Source organism: Amia ocellicauda, chromosome 6 (assembly GCF_036373705.1).
Source record: "Amia ocellicauda isolate fAmiCal2 chromosome 6, fAmiCal2.hap1, whole genome shotgun sequence".
In the NCBI taxonomy this organism is placed as follows: Eukaryota; Metazoa; Chordata; class Actinopteri; order Amiiformes; family Amiidae; genus Amia; species Amia ocellicauda.
This window is the reverse complement of record NC_089855.1, coordinates 20,252,249-20,273,327: the sequence shown is the minus strand read 5'-3', so window position 1 is coordinate 20,273,327 and position 21,079 is coordinate 20,252,249. Positions and strand designations below refer to the sequence as shown.

At 37.3% G+C, this 21,079-nt stretch overlaps 1 protein-coding gene across 2 annotated transcripts in view; it reads left to right on the top strand.

The window, feature by feature from the left end:
- The first annotated feature begins 44 nt into the window (after nucleotides 1–44).
- tbc1d4 (TBC1 domain family, member 4) overlaps nucleotides 45–21,079 on the top strand; it is a 53,417-nt gene continuing 32,382 nt past the window's right edge. Inside the window, exon 1 of one of the 2 annotated variants that reach the window (XM_066706567.1) lies at nucleotides 45–1,154. In XM_066706567.1, coding sequence (XP_066562664.1) covers nucleotides 765–1,154 — 390 coding nt within the window. In that variant the 5' untranslated portion in view covers nucleotides 45–764. The remainder of the gene's footprint in view (nucleotides 1,155–21,079) is intronic. The other variant, XM_066706568.1, reaches the window with a different exon arrangement.

Here is a 21,079-nt window from a genome sequence, read left to right as displayed (position 1 = left end):
ACGCAGCAGTGCCTTTTCCTTGCACGGTGTGGGCAAAGGGAAGCCTCCTCAGGCGTGTCGCGTACAGCCAGCCACTCCTCCTCCCGCAGCTCCAGGCCGAGCGGACCGGTCCCACCGCCGCTGCGCTGCCACACTGCAGAACAGAGCAGACAAACACCGCACAGTGCATGCAAGTTCGCAATGCAACGAAAGGGCAGCTGCAGGGATATCCCAAGCGTACAACATGGGTTAAACATGTACATGCATTTATAGCCTATATAAGCAACTTGTCAGTTTTGGCGTTTTGTTGTTGTTGTTGTTTATTTCCCTCTACGGCTGGAAAGGGACGCCACGTTTTAAAGCCGACTTGCTAATGCGGTGACGGTAAAGGAGTGCAAGTGAAAAGAAAGCCCTCCATTGCCTCTTCGGGACGGAAACCAGCAGCCAAGTCTGTCAATTTGAAGACAGGGCGGTGGAAAGGACACAGATCTGCAACCAAGAAGAGAAAGCATGTTTCTTTTTTTGATATAGTTGTATTATGAGGAGCACATGTATGTGACACGCTTCCGTATGAATTAACTTTTCTTTTCCTCCAAAAGGAAGCTTTACAGTGATTTTGTAATTGAATAAGAGCAATGATTCATATTAGTATCAGAACTACTTCCAATTCAAAGCAGTACTTTACAGATCTGTTGTCAACTTCAGTGTAGCCCGTACTTGTATACCTGCAGATCGCAGCCATAATACTTCCACGGTTTATCGGGTCGGCCTTGAGCTAAGCAGCCATGGAGGTGACGAGTAATCCGGATGACAGAGTGGCAGAGAGGAGGTTTGCGCTGTGGTACATGGGCTGGTCCTCGCTGGACCGCCGGACCACGCTGCCCATGCTGCCCTGGCTGGTGGCGGAGATCCGCAGGAAGAGCGAGAAGAACGAGGCGGGCTCCGCGCAGGCCAGGGAGGTGCAGCTGCTCCTCACGCCGCCTCTCGTCCGCTGCGTCCCCGCCAGCAGCAGCAGCCTGTCGGTGTTCATCTTCGAGCATAAAGCCCAGCATATCTCCCGATTCATCCACAACAGCCACGACCTCACCTATTTCGCCTACCTGATCAGGACCCAGCCCGACCACCCGGAGTCCGAGCTGGCGTGTCATGTTTTCAAGGCGTCAGATCCAAACCAGGTTAGTGGTGAAGTTGGTTGACTGGTACACACACCTGGCATGGATGTATATGCCTAGATATTGCCTCGCTTTGTTTTCATGGATTCATATGTATCATCTTTATTTTGTTGTTTTTTAATATTGGCATTGGCCCGGTTTTGCTGTTCCTGGCATGCTGTCACTCTGTCTGTAGTTTCTGCGCAGCATTCAGTGGGTGATGGAGTTTATACAGGATTTAAGTTACCGCACTCAGAAAGCAGCACTGGGAGTTAAATGGTCCCGTTGTTGTAGTGCAGATGTCCGCAGTTCTGCGCAGATCTGCAGAATTCCGCCGCTCCCATTGGTGGAGCAGCGCAGAACTGCGGACATCTGCGCTACATGGATGAGATCATTGGATCAGTTCTTGTTTGGGTTGTCTGGACACTTGCAAAACTAGTATTTCTTTACAAGAAGAGGATGGTATCATGCATGTGCATGCAAAACAACATCATTTAGACGCGTAAATTGACGTAAATGCTACAATTGTGCTTTATTTCCCCCTGAATACTAGTGTGTGCACAATTACAAATCAGTCCCCTGCTATGAATGAAAGGACATGAGTGGGTTTTGCTCCTTGTTTTCAGATCACAGCTAATGGTGGAGATTGCTTGTATGGGCCAAGGGTTTGGAAACTGATGGGTTAAACAATGCCCCCTTTGTCTCTCTTACAGGGATAGTTGTGCACATTTATAGGATTATCAAATTAAAATGAAATGCAGTGTTGGACGTCAGACTCATTCTAAGAGCCTTGCACATTTTTAATATTAACATCATTATTATTTTAGCCTATCATTTTCCATTTTAAGAATATTATTAATGTGATTCGTTCATTAAGAGTATATCTCAGTGGTTGAATGTGAATCAGGTTTTCTATTGCTATGTATTTTTACATCCTGATGTGTTGTCTGTAGAATTGGTTGTTTGATAATGTGATTAAGTTGTTGTATGTAATCCAAGAAGTCTCTCTGGAGTTAGGCAATGAAAGATATGCAGGTGGATAGTACAAACTGAATTGCTTTCTTTAGGAGATTGAATTATTTGGAAGCATATATTTTATTTTTTATTTTGCAAGCACATTTGCTTCAAAAGGTTTACTATGAAAGGAATGTCAAACTAGCTGGAACATAATACATGAAACGGTAAAGCTTTTAAGATTAATATTAACACAGCATCCCTTTGACTTCCTTTTACAACCTAAACCACACACACACACACAGTGCAGACTATTCCCAAATTTGCGGTTTAATTACTTCTCCTTTAATTAACTTAAATCTAGAAGGGCTCTAGAAATGGTTTGCAAAAGTCCAATACAATTGTAACATGTTGTAACAGTTTTCCTCCCATTTGTTTTGTTTTTGTATTTGGTACATAATGTATTTAAAGATAACACATGATTCCTATTATGTGTCTGTTTACCCAGATAAACTGTGCTGTTTTCTAGGCTGTCTTTGCCGACTCCCATTCATTATTTATAAAATTATCACCACACATTCAGTAGATTATACATAGGCCTAATTGTCTTCACAGCTCAGTTAAATTCTACTTTCATATGGCTTAATTCATGATAAGTAAGATACTTGTTTTGATACCAGAAATTGTTTTGTTATTATGAGGATACAACCCCCCCAAAAAAAATAAATAATTATATATATATATATATATATATATATGCTTTTCATAGACATAAAAACATGTCTGGAACTGTGTGGACGCTAAGACTATGCTGTGGAGAAGGTTTCTTTTTTCTCACTGAAACATGATCATCTATGATGCTGTTGTCTCTGCTCTTGTTCTGTAGGAAGATGTAAAAATGTATTGATTCATATGGCATTTGCCAGTTAAATCAATGTTCCATGTAGATTGTGGCATTAATACTTTATGTAATAGCCAGTACCTCGATGTTTAGTGGAGAGAGCTGCAGAAAACTCAGCTTTTTGTGCTGAAAGACCTCTGGGGGAGTGTTGTATGGAAATCGTTTTAATGATGTTGCTCTTGTTATCTTCAGCATTTAAGAATCTGACATCATTTCTGAAAAGCTGTGAAATGTCTGGTTTTCCTTTGTTAAATGCTTTATTTGTTTTAATGAGACCTCTCTTCTAGCATATCCCGAAACAGATAAAAGGCTATTGAAAACAAGGTCTTACCTTTTTTGTTTCCACCTTAACTAAATTAGAAAGAACTGTAGCCAGTGAGTCATCATGCAGCTAAAATATTTTTCTGGCACACAGAAGTTGCTGAAATTACTTTTTCACTGAGAGCAAGCATAAGTGTACTTTATTTTATTTTGGGTTTATTTATCTTTTTGACATTTATTCTACTGCTAAGTTTTCTTGAATTCTGCCAAATTCTGTGATTTGGTCTCGAGTTTGTGATCGCATCATTCTAGCAAAGCCGACTGAGATATTATGTGATTTCATAAAAAATAATATATAAGGTAATAGTTTCCAGGTTTGACTGGTAGAAGCCAACCTACTGTAAGCATTTGCTAAATATATTTCAAATAAGGAAAGAGATAAACAATTGTATCATTGAGATAAATGTCTGTTTGGTGTGTCTTCCATTCTAAGAGCAGTAATTCTATGTTTTTATTTTGAGATGTAACCAAGGCATTCTGTCACCATGTATTTACTGGACCTTGTCTACCTTCCAGGAAGCTGTGATTGTAAAGTCATAAATATCCAGATGACCTAAAAGTTTAAATTGCTATGTTCTGTTTATCTTTTCGGCCCGAGGTTTAGGATGCAGATTATTGCTTCCCCTCCCTCCCAAATCCATCTTGATGAAAAGGTAACTGTATCCCTGTATATTAAAACCTTTATGGAAGATTCTATTCAGAAGATATCAAAATATTATAATAGTTGTTAATTAGGAAGGCATCTCAGAATTGTACTGTAATTGTAGTGGGGAAAGTAAATGGGAAATCTCAAAGATCTGAGATTCAGGTGTCATGAAAATGTAATTTTCACACACATGCCATGCTTTAAAGGAATTTACTATCTAGCTATTAACCTTATCACTGAAACAACATAATTGTGTTATCATTTTCCTGTCTTTTTTCAAGGTATTGTCAAGTGTTCTTATGATAACATGATATACATTTATCTTACAGACAGAACATACACATTGTGTGAGTGAAATCACCTTGTATTTTTCCATTAGAAAGAGAGACTCATACAGAACATCACATAATGTATAATTTCCCAGCACTGATAAGCCATGAGAGATCACAGTAACCCTTCATTGCATTACAAGTAGTCTTTGTTGTTTAGAAGGGAATTAATTGGAAAGTCTCTTTAAACTCTTTTGAAGGTCAGGTTCAGAAAAAAATAAAAATAAATAAGACCTACTCTAGAGTCTTTGATAAATAAAACCTCTAACTAACCCCAAACATTTAATGGTATAATTCAGGAATGGAACAATCTAAACACTCTTACTGTATTTGATTCACATCATGTTTACAATGACATTCCCTGTGAATCAGCTTTCTGTCTGCCAGTGACTTTATTTGCATGATGCCCTAACTAATGAAAACCCCCATCAGCCACTGGGTTTGAAGTTTTGATTTAATGAAGGTCAAGGATCTAGCACATGACTTAGGTTCTGTAGCTTCTAAAACTTGCAATTATTCAGTCTGTTAGGAATTGGCATTCCACTTTCAAATTAATAACGGATTCATGTGTAATCAGAAGACCATTTCAACTAATCTACTATTGCAATTTGTTCTTAAATCTTTGAATTTGTGTATGTCTGTAGTTCTGTATCATCAAAAAAGACAAGTTTGCTTTCCCAGTGGCAATGCATCATTTAAATAACAAGAGAAGTTTCTTACACATTGTAAACTCCATTTAACCCTGAGAGCATTTATGGAGAATTAAAGAACTCTACCTTCCATAAACGAAAAGCTTAAAGGGGACATTGTATTCGGTTAAATGTAAATACACGCCTTGATATTTTTCTTCATGTTCTCTTTGTATTACTCCTGTTTACAGAACAACAGTATTTATGTACAGCTAATAAATACAGTTATTCATGACATAAATAGATTTTTCTGGAAACTAGCCCTTTGTGGGAATGAACTTTATGTAATGGGAGCTCAGTGTTTAAGAGTTTGTGGCAATGGCATAATCCCTCTCTAAATTCAGAAGAGTGTATAAATCCCCCGCCACGTCATGAAACTGGTCATTTGGCCTAGCGGGTTTGTCGCTCTGCTGGTGGAGCTGTGTGCTGCAGGGCGCCCGGAGGTGTCCCCAAAACGGTGCAGTCCGAATTCGAGTGGGGGGGTCTGGACTGCACTTGGCTGCATTTGTGTAGCAGTTGAATAATTTACAAATACAACAATGGTTTCACAGAAAATATCAGCAGGGAGTAGGGCTATATCTCCCAAACACATGATTTTAAACTAGAGAACATAAAATGTTAATAATAATCTTAATGATGATGACAAATGCAATACGAGAGAGAAAAACGTATCTTTCTTTCCATTTATTCACTCTTACGTAAACTAGTGTCAATGTGTGTGCAACAGAGCAATGCAATGTGGATACAAAACCACAAACCGAAACTTTTAAACAAACTAGATCTCTGCTTCCTTCTCTCCACTGCTTATCAACCAGCTCAAGGGACACTAACATTTATTCAAGCCACAATTAGTTATATAACAGAACAGCTATTAACCCAAATTATGTTCACAGATTTAGAATAATAACTCTTCTTTTATTTATTTAAATGTCTGGGTTTTTTCAGAGGCCATTTTACATACGCAGCCTCTTTATATATGCAGCAGAGTCTTTACCTGGACCATTGTCTGTTCACAACAAATATAATTCAGATTGATAGCTAATAAAATATCTAGATATTTTACAGACCTTTGACCATGTGTGCTGTACTGAAAGTGATCATTGCAAACATTTTGACTTTAAATGGCTGATTTTGTCAGTTGCACAAATGTTTTCCATTGCAAGCTCTTTACTTTTTTTTGACTGAAATACGCAAATTCACTCTATGTTCATGATTTGTTTTCTGCAAGAATTTACGCAACTCTGGCAATTGTAGGTCTGTACTATTTTTAGATTAGATTATTAGACAGAGAACACTCTTTTCAGCACAGACTTTACAGTGGTTGATTAAATATGACATTTTCTCTATAGATTAAAGTTTTGCAGAAGATTTTACATAAACCTAAAACAGATAGGTAGAGAGTTTATTTTTGAAAGAGACCTAATTTGACCTTTAAAAGGAATTTGCCTTGTTAACAGGAATGGATTTTGTATACATAAGGGATCCAAGCAATTTATGTTTTTATAGCTTATTTTTAATTTTTTGCATTACACTTTCATGATGGCAGATGGATTAAATGGTAACTATCCCATTTAACCTATAAAAAAGGATCAGCTTTATACTTTTTTTTTCTAAATTACAAAGCAAATTAATTGTGTACATTGTTTAAAGTGTTAATTCTACATCAATGCCATAGTTGCAGAACATCCAAGTTGTATTGATTGTTGGAATCAAGTAAAACAATTGGTCATCCATTATGCTTTACTGTTCGATGTTATCTGGCATGTGACTGATTATTTGTAATGGCTGTGTGATGAAGCTCTTATGTGTTGTATTTTTAGTTTCATGTGATTCACTGCTACTTCCAATGACAACAGAAGTGTTATTGACTTGCTTGGTAAAACCATTGTAGGGAATGTCTTTGGGAGTTTATCAAAAGGCCATGAGAGCCAAATGGCATTTTAATTCCTTAATGGAACTTATTTAGCAGTTTTGACAAATTGAACATGTTTCAAGAGTGAAGTTTCAAGTACTGTATGTGTAACTGTATGTGAACTGCGGCCCTCTGATACAAAGCTTTTCAGCCCAATGGATTTTGTACTACTTTTGGAGAACATTTAGTAGTACACAAAATTCTATTTTTAAAAACATACATGACTTAGTTTGAAGTCACTTAAAAAAAATAAAATGAAGATCTACCGACAGACTTTCACTTTCAGGAAGTTATACCCGAGAGAAATCTTTCTCTAAGCGCACACTGGCGTTCCCTTTTTAAGGAAGAGGAGCGCAGTCTAATGCACTGTTACTGTTGCTCTGCAGTGTTGAAGCATGTTTCCCCAAGCAGGTGACGGTGGAGTTGCTGCACAAGAAAAACTGGATTGATAGCAACACATGCCAGATGGGTCTCAAGGAATTTTCCGTTGGGCAAAAATATGTAAAGCTGTATTATTCTGCTGCCATGTGTTTAAACCAAAATGTGATTTTTCTTTTATTAATTTCTGGATTTTTGCAGAACCACAACGCATTCAGTAAGATAAACAACTCTCATTTTCAGATCATTAATCTTACAGAGAGCATAGTATTAAAGTTACAGTTTATAAACTTTAATACAGCTGTCTTACAGAATACATTACCTAAGGGGTAATATAAACCCCATGAGCTTATATGAAATTACATTACTTACTTATCAGGATCCCTGCTGGTTTCGCTATCCCTGTTTTTTTCAATTATAATAAAAAAAAATGCATTCTGTAGTTACATTTTTAAGGATGAATATTTTGGTAAAATACTGCAACTAGAAATTCATATGAACTTCATAATTTAGAATCTCAACATTTTCACAATTATTACATTACCCTTAACAGGGAATTTTGATTGATAGTTTAAAGTACCAGAAATGTGTGATTTAAATGGGATGATTAGTGTGCATTTATGGTGTCAGGCACTGCTACTTACATTTCAAATATCATATTTATCTGTAGCAAAGGAAACTGTAAAAGGACTTATTTGAGGATGTGGAATGATTTGCAGAATTGTACCTTGGGAGACTTTTTTTTTTTTTTTTTTTTCTCAAGGAATCCAGCAGAAATGGTTAAAATGGGCACTTCAAAATACTGGTTGGTCAGTTAAGCAATGGAGAACAGTGTAATGGGCAGCATCAGATGCATGGATATAGGTAAAAACTGGTAAAGGTAAAGACAATAGGCTATGTGTTTTGATAAAGAATGTATCGTCACAGAGGATAAATCTGATGTAGTTGTTGGCGTTTCCTGTTCAGTGCTTTCAGTGCAAGTGCTTTTCCTCCTGTTAGAAACGGAAACTGGGATTTGCTAGTATAAATGCAGAAATGCATCAATTGAAGTCTGTTCTATTTATCCCCCATTCTTTTTGTAATTGGGATATAGCCAAAGCAGCATGGCCACATTCACTTTTGCGTGTGTATTTTTGTTCTTATTAGTTTGCTCCTACTTTAAACATGCACATTTTAAGTCAGCCACATTATAGATTATACAAAAAATAACCAAATGCAATAAAATAAACCAGACAATTGCAGTGCTAATCTACAAATGCTGTTTACTTTTTATTTTTTATTTTGAGTAACTCAAATTTCAGAGTTGCTTGTTTGATATGATCCAGTGTCATGTTTGTTTTGACTCTGCACTGATGACGGAGGCACCTTGATCTTCACTCCTTTTCCACTAGACTCAGGATTTCTGATTGTTGTTTTTTCAGGTAGGTAGCAGGGAAAGAGTTAAGAGAGTTGTTTGGACCTGCATGGACTGTTCAGGACAAATTATCTGCAGCTCTCATCCGCCACACCTTTCCTGGTTTTGTATATGGTTTGAACTCGGTTATTACACAATGTAAATAATTGCAATGGATTACATTTTACAGGGTGTCAGACCTAATTTTTATACAGACCCAGCAGTCCACAGGTGAGACATGATGAAGTGAGACTTGGCTGTTCAGCACTGTAAGGAAGTTGGCATGGCGTATCATTGCATTGTTTTTTTCTCTCCACCCAATTGTACTCTTGTTTTCTGTCATGCTCATTACAACTGCAGCAAACTGTAGATTTATATCAATACTAAATTGCATGTACAAGACAATACATTAGACTGCTACCAACATAATTATACTGCACTGCAGTATGTTACTGATTACTTAATATCTATATCTCTGCTGAGATATAGTCAGTTTTAGACCAGTATAATTATTGAATTGCACAACAAATTAGTCAACATTTGGACCAATACACAGTAATGACTAACATGCATACATGCACCTGACAGTTTTTGTTTTCATCTTTTTTTATTAGATGTGATTAGATTAGAAAGTGATTTGGGAATGGGTAGTTTTATATGTACTTTGTATCAGAATGTTTGGAAGACTCTTGGATTGGAAACAGCCATGTTGCTCCTCTCCTCTTGGACTGGAGGAGGAGTGTCCATAATTGAGGCAGGGCTATAGTTTCCAGGATATTAACCCAAATTCATATGTGACATTCAGCTGTTAACGATCTGTTTACTATGTGCAGAGAGGGTGAGACAGACATGAGATTTTTAAAGGTACAGGTTGATTGCTTATGAACAAGGCTGTGTAAATAATGTGTTAAACTGAATAGTTCACTATGGACACAGTCAACTGCCAAAATTATTAAATAATGTGGAATGAATTTTGAGGCATTGAGCTGGTATTTCCAGCAGTGCATAAACACCTACCTTCAAATTCCTTTCGGAGTGGATATATTATTAATGTTTGGCAAAAGACTAAATAAAATATAGCATATGTACAGTGGGGGAAAAAAGTATTTGATCCCCTGCTGATTTTGTACGTTTGCCCACTGACAAAGAAATGATCAGTCTATCATTTTAATGGTAGGTGTATTTTAACAGTGAGATACAGAATAACAACAAAAAAATCCAGAAAAACGCATTTAAAAAAGTTATACATTGATTTGCATTGATTTGCGAGTTTGAGTTGATGCCAAAGAGCTAAATTTTGCTCTCATCTGACCACAACACTTTCATCCAGTTCTCCTCTGAATCATTCAGATGTTCATTGGCAAACTTCAGACGGGCCTGTACATGTGCTTTCTTGAGCAGGGGGACCTTGCGGGCGCTGCAGGATTTCAGTCCTTCACGGCGTAGTGTGTTACCAATTGTTTTCTTGGTGACTATGGTCCCAGCTGCCTTGAGATCATTAACAAGATCCTCCTGTGTAGTTCTGGGCTGATTCCTCACCGTTCTCATGATCACTGAAACTCCAGGAGGTGAGATCTTGCATGGAGCCCCAGACCGAGGGAGACTGACAGTTATTTTGTGTTTCTTCCATTTGCGAATAATCGCACCAACTGTTGTCACCTTCTCACCAAGCTGCTTGGCGATGGTCTTGTAGCCCATTCCAGCCTTGTGTAGGTCTACAATCTTGTCCCTGACATCCTTGGACAGCTCTTTGGTCTTGGCCATGGTGGAGAGTTTAGAATCTGATTGATTGATTGCTTCTGTGGACAGGTGTCTTTTATACAGGCAACGAGCTGAGATTAGGAGCACTCCCTTTAAGAGAGTGCTCCTAATCTCAGCTCGTTACCTGTATAAAAGACACCTGGGAGCCAGAAATCTTGCTGATTGATAGGGGATCAAATACTTATTTCCCTCATTAACATGCAAATCAATGTATAACTTTTTTGAAATGCGTTTTTCTGGATTTTTTGGTTGTTATTCTGTCTCTCACTGTTAAAATACACCTACCATTAAAATTATAGACTGATCATTTCTTTGTCAGTGGGCAAACGTACAAAATCAGCAGGGGATCAAATACTTTTTTCCCTCACTGTATATGTAATGCATTCAAGAAGCCAAAGCCCTGCTCTGATGTCCAGGGTGTGAACTGTTTGAGTGTAAAATCCAGTTCTATGATTGAGATTCATGTGCCATTTTTTTAGCATACCACTAATCCACATTTTGACCTCTTTAAGACTTTTAACCCCTTGACCTGATTATCTTAAAACCATACTTTGTTTGCCTGAAGCACAGTCGCAGTTGAAGCATTATTGGTGTGTAATTTAAAAGATGCAATATATAAAATCAAATCATTGTCATAAACTTTGCTATTGCATTTGTTATTTGTTTGGCATGAGTAGAGTTTATTGGTAGTTTGGCTCTAAATGTAGCTGGGATAGTAGGTTGAGTGAATGTTTTGTTTCCACTCATATCAATTTCTTTGTGATGCCTGCGCATATGACCTGACATGACACGAACATTGTTCTCATACCTCACCGGGAATGCAAAATGTTGCCATACTGCTGATTTCAAAAGAGCAGTGGACATCACAAGCTCAATAGTTTCACCTCCTGCTCCCGAAGCAGCCATCGTATTTTCTAGAAAAGCGAATGTGTGTGCTCACTGCGCCTGCGCCTTATTTAGTCGCTAGGCAAAGACATGGAGGGTGTGTGGGGAGTAGAAACTTCACACGGATCTGTTTTCTCAATGACTGCATACAAAACGTAGCTTATTAAAAGTAACGACTCTTCCGAAGTTAAATAAAAAATAGGCCTGCAGGTATAGAGCTGTATAGTTGCTTTAAACTGTTTTGTGAGTGCAATTAGTTTAATGCCAACTCCTTTACATGAACTGTACACTATCAGTTGCGTGGATATGGTGGAGGTGGTAACAGCAGGCCACAATCAATGACGTGCGGTCACTTAATCACAGAATCACGAACTCCTTATACATTTCGCTGTTCGAAATCGAACCTAATAATTTTCGATTTTTGAAATAGAATTGAAATCGTTACACCCCTAATAAAACCCTACAAAGACCCTATGAGTAATATTTTATAAATAACAATCTTAAAACATTAACGTGTAACAAGCACAGCTCAAAAACCCCTTCACATGTATTATACAATGTTACCATATCAAGCAAACCATCTGGACCCCATTCCTAACTGAGCAGATAGCTTTGAGGATAACTTGACAGAAGTCTGTTTTTTTCTAAAGGCTTAAAGTCCAGCTGAGTAAGTTGCCATAGCAATACATGCTTAATCGTAAACCTTCTTCAGTGCAGGTTAACTTTGAGTTAACTGGATCTGTGCAGAAAAGCTGGTGCTCCTACCCAATGAAGCCCTCTTGTAGCTTGATTTTAGTATGAATAAGACTGAGCTGTCAAGTAAATCTTGTCTCTCAGCTTTCTGTAATTTACTAACCAAGATAAGTATTGCACAATGTGTGGAGATATAGTATCCATAACTTTACCTTGTGTTAGACTAGTGGTTCTCAATCGTTGGAGTGGAGTACACCTGTATCTGCAGGTTTGTTCTCCAACTAAGCTCTGAATTAATTCAAATGAAAAGTTAATTTTACTAAATTTGCTTAATAGGACATTTTTAAATGACTCTCAGGAGTTTCATGATTGGAGACTGGGGTCCGGTTAAGGGTTTAATAATTAAGTTAGTAATAGCTCAGCTCGAACACAAACCAGCTGACACAGGTACTTCAGGAACCATGATGAGAAGTAGATAGTACCATCATCTTTTTGGCACTTGAAAAATAAACTGGTTAAACTTGGGGTTTTGTGACCAGTCTAATAGGCCAATTTGATATCTTCAGTTCTGAAGATATTTGGTTCCCCTTGCAGATAGTGCTATTGGAACTTAGCCCAGATGAGGTACCAAAAATCAATTCTCTTTCATGATTTTTTTGGAAATAAAATATGAAGTTATTAATGCAGCCCCAAACTATTTTATTGTTTAGTATATTAAATGACTTACTATTGATTGTACTGTGAAATTGATAGTATCGTAAGCAAAATAATAATTAATACATTTGAATGAAAAACGTAATTACTTAGCAGTGATGTACAATCTACTATTTTCCCAGCCATCGTTGTCAATGACTGGGTTTTGGGATTGATTCCTGTGCTAGTGTAGTCCTGTAGTGACTTTTACTTTTATATAATTATTGATCACATTTAGTGACCCATGAAAACGTGACCCAAACCTGATTTAAGGTTGAGTTTGCTTTGTTTGTAATTGTTTTGTTTTCACATTTCAAATATTCACTCTTAGGGAACTGGTTTCTCCAAGTTAACAACATTCCTTTTCCTTAATAGAAATTCTGTTTTTGATTTTGTGATTTTTAATTCATCATTGATTTCTGAAAATAAATTGTAAAGTAGATTATTCAGTATTGAATAATCACATGTTCTATCATGGTTTGAATGTAATTTATTATGGTAGGCCTGACATTTGCATACCAATTATGGTATAAAAACTAAAATCTTTGAAGGCACAGTTGTATGGTTATGATATGGTTCTATAATCTGTATTTAGAAGTTCATGTCTGCTAGCTAAATGTTGTGGATCCCTGAGCAATATTCTGGCAAGCAGGAGTTGATTGTAAAAATAGCCTTGATCTCTGTAAGACAAAAATCATCCCCAAAGGTTGTCCTATGTTTTGCATTTTGAGATCTAGACCAAATCAAAACTTTTACCTACTTGTGAATTGCAAAGTACAGACTTGTACCCTATCACAGTTTAATTTATTTTTAGAACTGAAGCCACTATTTATAAATGTATAAATCAAAACACAATAGCCCTTAGTTTTTTAAAAGTGCATAATATTATCAGCGTATTTGCCATAATTTGAATACTTTAACTTTTTTATTATAAAAAATAAAATGCCATATGTATTCCTTTGCATGCTCCAGGGAGAATACCCTTTACATAATATAAAAAGTAGTGCCAATATCAACAGTTGTACACTTATTATCACTTAAGTGATAGCATTGTATTGCAGTTATTTATTAAACAGTGGCAGGGAGATAAGGTTACAAATACATTCTTTGCTTTTTAGGTTTAACAGTTTTTGTCCTGAAGTATTTGTGAATAATTAATACATTTATTATAAACAACTCCATATTATCCATACCATTAGAGAAATTATACAAGACAGATTTATGTTTGTGTCATGATTTGTTCTCTCTCTCCGTTACCTATTCATAAGGCTTCTTCAAGTGTGCTGCAACAAGCTTATATAATTAAGTTATCACAACATCCCACATAGTCAGTTTAGTCATTTTCCTATCAAAATAAAGCTTTCATCACAAGCCTAGTGTTAATCTAACACCAGGGTGACTGAGCAAGGAAACTTTCATAGCTCAAATGCCATAAGTGAGCATTACTGGGAATGGTTCTCAGTTAAATTAAATGTCATGTGTGTACTGCAATACCATGCTGTCTAAAGTAACACTTTGCAGCTAAAATTCAAGTTTAACACAGTAACCGACAATTTTTTGTCTCATTTATTGTATTTTGAGAGTCCTAAAATTAGTAAAAACACACCTTTCTCCTTCTTCATCAGTACCAATGTACTGTACTGTACTGTACTACAACTGAAATAATATTCTGGGCCCATTGTAGATACAGTGGGGGAAAAAGTATTTGATCCCCTGCTGATTTTGTACGTTTGCCCACTGACAAAGAAATGATCAGTCTATAATTTTAATGGTAGGTGTATTTTAACAGTGAGAGACAGAATAACAACAAAAAAATCCAGAAAAACGCATTTCAAAAAAGTTATAAATTCATTTGCATGTTAATGAGGGAAATAAGTATTTGACCCCTTCGACTTAGTACTTGGTGGCAAAACCCTTGTTGGCAATCACAGAGGTCAGACGTTTCTTGTACTTGGCCACCAGGTTTGCACACATCTCAGGAGGGATTTTGTCCCACTCCTCTTTGCAGATCCTCTCCAAGTCATTAAGGTTTCGAGGCTGACGTTTGGCAACTCGAACCTTCAGCTCCCTCCACAGATTTTCTATGGGATTAAGGTCTGGAGACTGGCTAGGCCACTCCAGGACCTTAATGTGCTTCTTCTTGAGCCACTCCTTTGTTGCCTTGGCTGTGTGTTTTGGGTCATTGTCATGCTGGAATACCCATCCACGACCCATTTTCAATGCCCTGGCTGAGGGAAGGAGGTTCTCACCCAAGATTTGACGGTACATGGCCCTGTCCATCGTCCCTTTGATGCGGTGCAGTTGTCCTGTCCCCTTAGCAGAAAAACACCCCCAAAGCATAATGTTTCCACCTCCATGTTTGACGGTGGGGATGGTGTTCTTGGGGTCATTCCTCCTCCTCCAAACACGGCGAGTTGAGTTGATGCCAAAGAGCTTGATTTTGGTCTCATCTGACCACAACACTTTCACCTAGTTCTCCTCTGAATCATTCAGATGTTGGCAAACTTCAGACGGGCCTGTACATGTGCTTTCTTGAGCAGGGGGACCTTGCGGGCGCTGCAGGATTTCAGTCCTTCACGGCGTAGTGTTACCAATTGTTTTCTTGGTGACTATGGTCCCAGCTGCCTTGAGATCATTAACAAGATCCTTCTGTGTAGTTCTGGGCTGATTCCTCACCGTTCTCATGATCATTGAAACTCCACGAGGTGAGATCTTGCATGGAGCCCCAGACCGAGGGAGACTGACAGTTATTTTGTGTTTCTTCCATTTGCGAATAATCGCACCAACTGTTGTCACCTTCTCACCAAGCTGCTTGGCGATGGTCTTGTAGCCCATTCCAGCCTTGTGTAGGTCTACAATCTTGTCCCTGACATCCTTGGACAGCTCTTTGGTCTTGGCCATGGTGGAGAGTTTAGAATCTGATTGATTGATTGCTTCTGTGGACAGGTGTCTTTTATACAGGTAACGAGCTGAGATTAGGAGCACTCCCTTTAAGAGAGTGCTCCTAATCTCAGCTCGTTACCTGTATAAAAGACACCTGGGAGCCAGAAATCTTACTGATTGATAGGGGATCAAATACTTATTTCACTGATTATCATGCAAATCAATTTATAACTTTTTTGAAATGCGTTTTTCTGGATTGTTTGGTTGTTATTCTGTCTCTCACTGTTAAAATACACCTACCATTAAAATTATAGACTGATCATTTCTTTGTCAGTGGGCAAACGTACAAAATCAGCAGGGGATCACATACTTTTTTCCCCTCACTGTATATGGGAGTAAAAAACCTTTTGCCCTGTTGTCAGTTTATCTTTGGCAGGTGTCACCTGATCCAAACTAATTGTAACAGTGTGCTTTTACATTGTTAAAGCAAATTGCTGGACAAAATAATGTCTACATATAGAATTGGCTCCAGTACTGTAGCCTATATTTTTTATTGAAATGTATTGATTTAATGGAGCGGGGGGAGCGATTATGTAATGTTTTAAGGTTAAAAGCTGCATGGATTCCCCTTTTCTGTACTTGATTACTTGTGTGTCTGTTAAAAGAATCTGGGAAGTGAGAGATATTGTGAGGTCTGGAGGGTGTCCAGGCTGATAAACAATGGGTTACATGGCAGTTAGCTGTATGGGTGTTTGTTGGGGAAGAGCTCTTGTTTATCTCTACTTTTCTGTTGGGCTGCACTGCCAAAATAAGCCATTTCCATTGCTGACTCATGTTTTTTGTGTTTTGCAAACCAGGAACACCCTGTGGTGTCCTGGGATCAGTCTGGAGTGATATCAGCATATGGTTCTTGAAGGCAGTAAAAGGGAAATGCAGAGCTGAGGAATTAAACAATGATTGTGTACAGAGTGTTTTATTTCACAGTTACATCAATGTTTGTTCCTGGTTTAGAAAGATACTCTAACTGATAAACACAATATATTATGTAGTATATTGTCTCAGTAATGTAGAGATTAATGGACTGAGTCATAGAGAAGGGAAAAACTTTAAATTTTGGTAATTGAGAACCACTATACTAAAGGATCTTTGTTGAAAAAATGTGGAGTCCATTTCTATTTTGTGGAAACTGCTGGCATACATCTTAACATTTTGATATAGCTTAGAATTGCAGATGCATTGTATATCATCATGCTGCTTTATTGCTTTGTGAACACAATACATTTCCTCTTGTTTCCTCTTATTTTGCTTTTTTTTTTTTTTTTTCTTTCCTTTCGGGTTTACACTTCACTAAAAAGACCAACAGCTGTTGATGTTGAAATTCTCTCAGCGGTGTTGACTTTAGGATTGATGTTGTGCAGGTGACTGTTGTTGTGTTTGAGCACTGTGTACAGATGTAGAATGACGTGAAGGAAAAGTATGGAACAATAAACACAAAAGGATTATTCCTGTGATGGATGTTGTAGTGTTTTCTTTTTCTGCCCATATACTTGCTGAAAGATAACAGCTTTTTGCTGGTTTTTAAATGTATAAAATGTTATATTTCAATGTGAAGGATAGGTGACATATATATATTTATGTTTATTTTTGTCATGCTGTTTTGGAGCTATTTGTATGCCATTATTCATAATATCTATAATTCTCACAGTGAGGTGGAGCTGCCTTTTAATTTAATACTTTACCTTCTTCACTGTTTTCTTGTAAAACTGTATTGTCAGACATGTTTTGTCCTATTGTGATACATTTGCAGTGATAGACAGCAGGAGCTGCCAAGCTCCCCAAGTGATTTACAGTAAGTGCTCAGCTGTGCGTATCTTGCGAGGATAGCACTCGATTCTGTCTTAAATATTAATAACTATACTCTGGCTGCTTTCAAGGAGACAGAAAGAACATTCTTAAGTCATAAATATCCATCATTATTATTTATGCTACTCTATGCCTAATCAATTCTAGGGGGGAAAAACTCATTATTACTGCTTACTCAGCAGAAAAAAAAACAAGATAATCAGAATTAGTCCCCAAAACTAGTGTTTTTGAAAGCACTATTTTAAACCTGGGCATTGTAATGAAATAATCTTGCATGTTATGCTTATTTCAGAAGGAAATATGCATTGACATATTTTTCAAAATCAAGAGATTAAAGATTGCCACCCCAGCATAATGGTCCTAAAGCAAAAAGAGGCAAACAAGCAGAAATTGGCCAGGACTGTTACAGGTGCCGTTTATGTCTTTAAAGGCTGAAATAGTGTGAGTTTTGCCCCCCGATATGGAGAGTATTGATACTGGGCTGGCCTGTTCTATGCTCTCATATTTGTCAAGCGATTTCTACAAATATGGACACAGTGACAAAAAAACTGATAGCTTGTGTAAACCGTGTTTCTTTTAAGGGCAAGGATATGATTTAATATAAATTATTCAAGTGCTTTGAGTATTCAAAAATACTTTGAGTGTGAAATAGGGGTTATACTGGGGGTAGTAGGTTGTTCCAGCCTCCTTTTGGAGCAGTGCCATTCCATTAAGGCTTTTCTCAGAGGACTGCCTTATTTGTCTGTCTACTTACATTTCTCAGCTGAGCTGGTACTGGTTGGTATGTATGTATGTGTTTGTTTGTTTTTCACCGATTCAGGTTTCTGCAGGGGAGTGTGAAAATACAGGCTTTGGTTCAGGAGAAGTGTGATCTTCTGCCTCTGTCATTGAGTTTTTTCTTGTGTTCCATGGGTGGATTCGTAATCCAGTAATCTGAGCCAGAAGACAGAGCTGTACATTTACTCTTCACTCAGCAGTTCAACCAAGTAGCTTCTTTCACTGTGACTGCTGAACTCCCTTCCCAGGTTCATTATAATGTTATTTTGGTAACAAATCTGTCAGCACCTAAAGGTTATGGATAATATGTAGATATTGTTAAAAATATTGTTTGCAGTGAACAGTGTAGACTAGGTTATGTAGTTCAAACACAGGAACATTTTTTTTTTTTAATGTTGGATTGTGTACACTGAATGGAGTCATATATCAATTCAAATAAGATGTACAAATAATGTAAATTACATCTGAACATATAACACCGGAAACACAAGAGAAACACTAAAACAAAAGAGTCTTTTACAGAAAACGACAATGATTTAAAAATGTAAGACAGCTCTGATTTAGGCTGCAGCATTTTTCCAGCAGCCCATTGTTATACTTACACAAACAAGAAATCCCCTGACACAGAGCATGCTGTACACACTAATTTCCAAGTTGTTTTTCATTTGCTCTCTAAAGTATTAATAGCTCCAGAGTGGCTTGCCTTTCCAGTAAGAGTGTGCTTATGCTAGGTTAAACTCCATTAACTGCCAATAATAATTTTCTGCATTAATAACAAACACTTTGTTTTGTGCGCCTTTTATCACCTCTTTGTGAATTGATCATTTCACTGGAAAAGGGAGTGTTGATAAGATAGCAGTTCAATGTTGCCGATTCATGGAACAGGTTTGATGACGGGCATCTTGCTTTTCACACAGCGAAGGGTAGGACAATATGCACTCCACAGTCCCTGCCTACAGTGTGATTCAGAGACAGGCTACTGAGCTTGTTGTCCATATTTGAAAAAATCTGTGGGTTGTGGGATCAAAGTGTACCATATGGACTCATAATCCACAGGGTCCTAAGAGACGGACATGCAGTATTGTAAATTACTGCAAGGCATCATTGCAATTCAATTATTAGGCTATTATTTGGTACTAGTAGTAGCAGTAGTAGATTATTTTGCTGAGTGCTGACATATCTGTCCATAGGAACTCATATTCACAGTGATTGGTGAAATGTACCCTGCTAGCAGAAAGGGATTTTTATAATTTAATGTGTGAATCAAGACCTTTTTTGATAGAGGTGGATCATTTAAAATTGGAAGGCAATAAGTTTCCAAGTGGATTCTTTTCATTGCAATTGCTTTTGAAATACTTGCCAACCTTCAGTTGACCTCCAAAATGCTGTATACAGTAAAAGCACATGACAACGCCTTTATGGAGTGGTTAGACTCCAGTAGGTATTTTATTGACCAAAACTGGACTCATGGCAAACGGTTAGTAATTTCTAATACCGGTGCTGTGAAGATTCCCGATTTGTGATTGGAATGTGAAATTATTTCTAGTAGAATATTTGGCCCATGAACTTTGACTTCCCAAGAATCGTAATGAGGAGGACTACTGTTTATTTTCAGTTACTGGAATGCCATTAGTAACACACTGTGGGAAGACTTTGCATGCTTGTCAATTCCCAAAAGCTTTCTGTCCAAGAGGAATCTTACAAGCTACTACTGTAATTTGATTACAGGTTACAAAATGTGAGAATTAAAGAAAAAAATAAGGAATATTTGAAAAGGGTATACTTGGAAAAACACATCTAAATATATTTGAAAGTTAGTAATAGTTTGGTTTAAAAAGAAGGAAAAGTTATATTTTTGTTGGCATTGACACCTTATTTAATAGCAATGTTGGGTAGCCTACTTTTTAAATTGTTTAATGGTGGTAATGATGACATGGTCAAATGTATTCTTAAACAATGCTTCATATGAATTCTGTTTAGTAAATGCAACAAATGTGATGTTAGTTAAGTCATTCAAAGATCCCGTCATCTTTGGCACCTGAATTTCTTTTGAAAACAATAACAGTTCACTTCTGCAGTGTGTGCTGTATTTATAGGTCACAGATTGTTGTACACTGTTCACTGTGACCTAAAGTCTGTATGAGTTCCTGTAAAAGGAGCCAATAGTCATATTATAAATATACTTGCACCAGTTGTATGAAATACATCTATATTTTACCTTAACTCATGTTTAAACCATGAATTGCAAGCTTACAAACATTTCCATCAGTAATTCTGTAGTGAGGTTGAAATTCTTTGTGCTGTTCACCATCTTTATTAAATATGTCTTTTAAGCTGAGCTCAAAGTATTTACAAAAGTCAGAGTAATTAGATTTTCAGCTTTTATCTGCACTTTTATTCTGCAGATAGTAAGCTCTTTTGTTATTTCCTGTGAATGTATGATCAGAAATGAGGCTAATCCAGATGTGTGATCCTGTGTGATCTTTGATTTATGTATCCTGTTCAGTCACCTCAGTGTTTAGATGGGTCAGTTCACCTCTCTTTCCCATTGAATTGTTTTGGCTTGGAGCTGAAAGATAAAGTAGATCAGTAGCTGCCCATCTGTTTCAAATAAAAACACAACAGGGACATTTCAGCAAAAGGTATTTGCTCTGTTAAGCATAACATGCTCGGACACCCAGGACAGAACAATTAATGTTTTATTGTGGCTAATCAAATCAAATGTAAGTGTTACTCTATAATATCGCTCTGTTGTGTATCATGCAATGCGATATACTTTTGAAATTGTCCAATTTATACACATTGCTGCAGTTTTGTGCACTACTATGACATGATTGCAGTAATATTTAATCAAATTTGTGTTATTTTTTC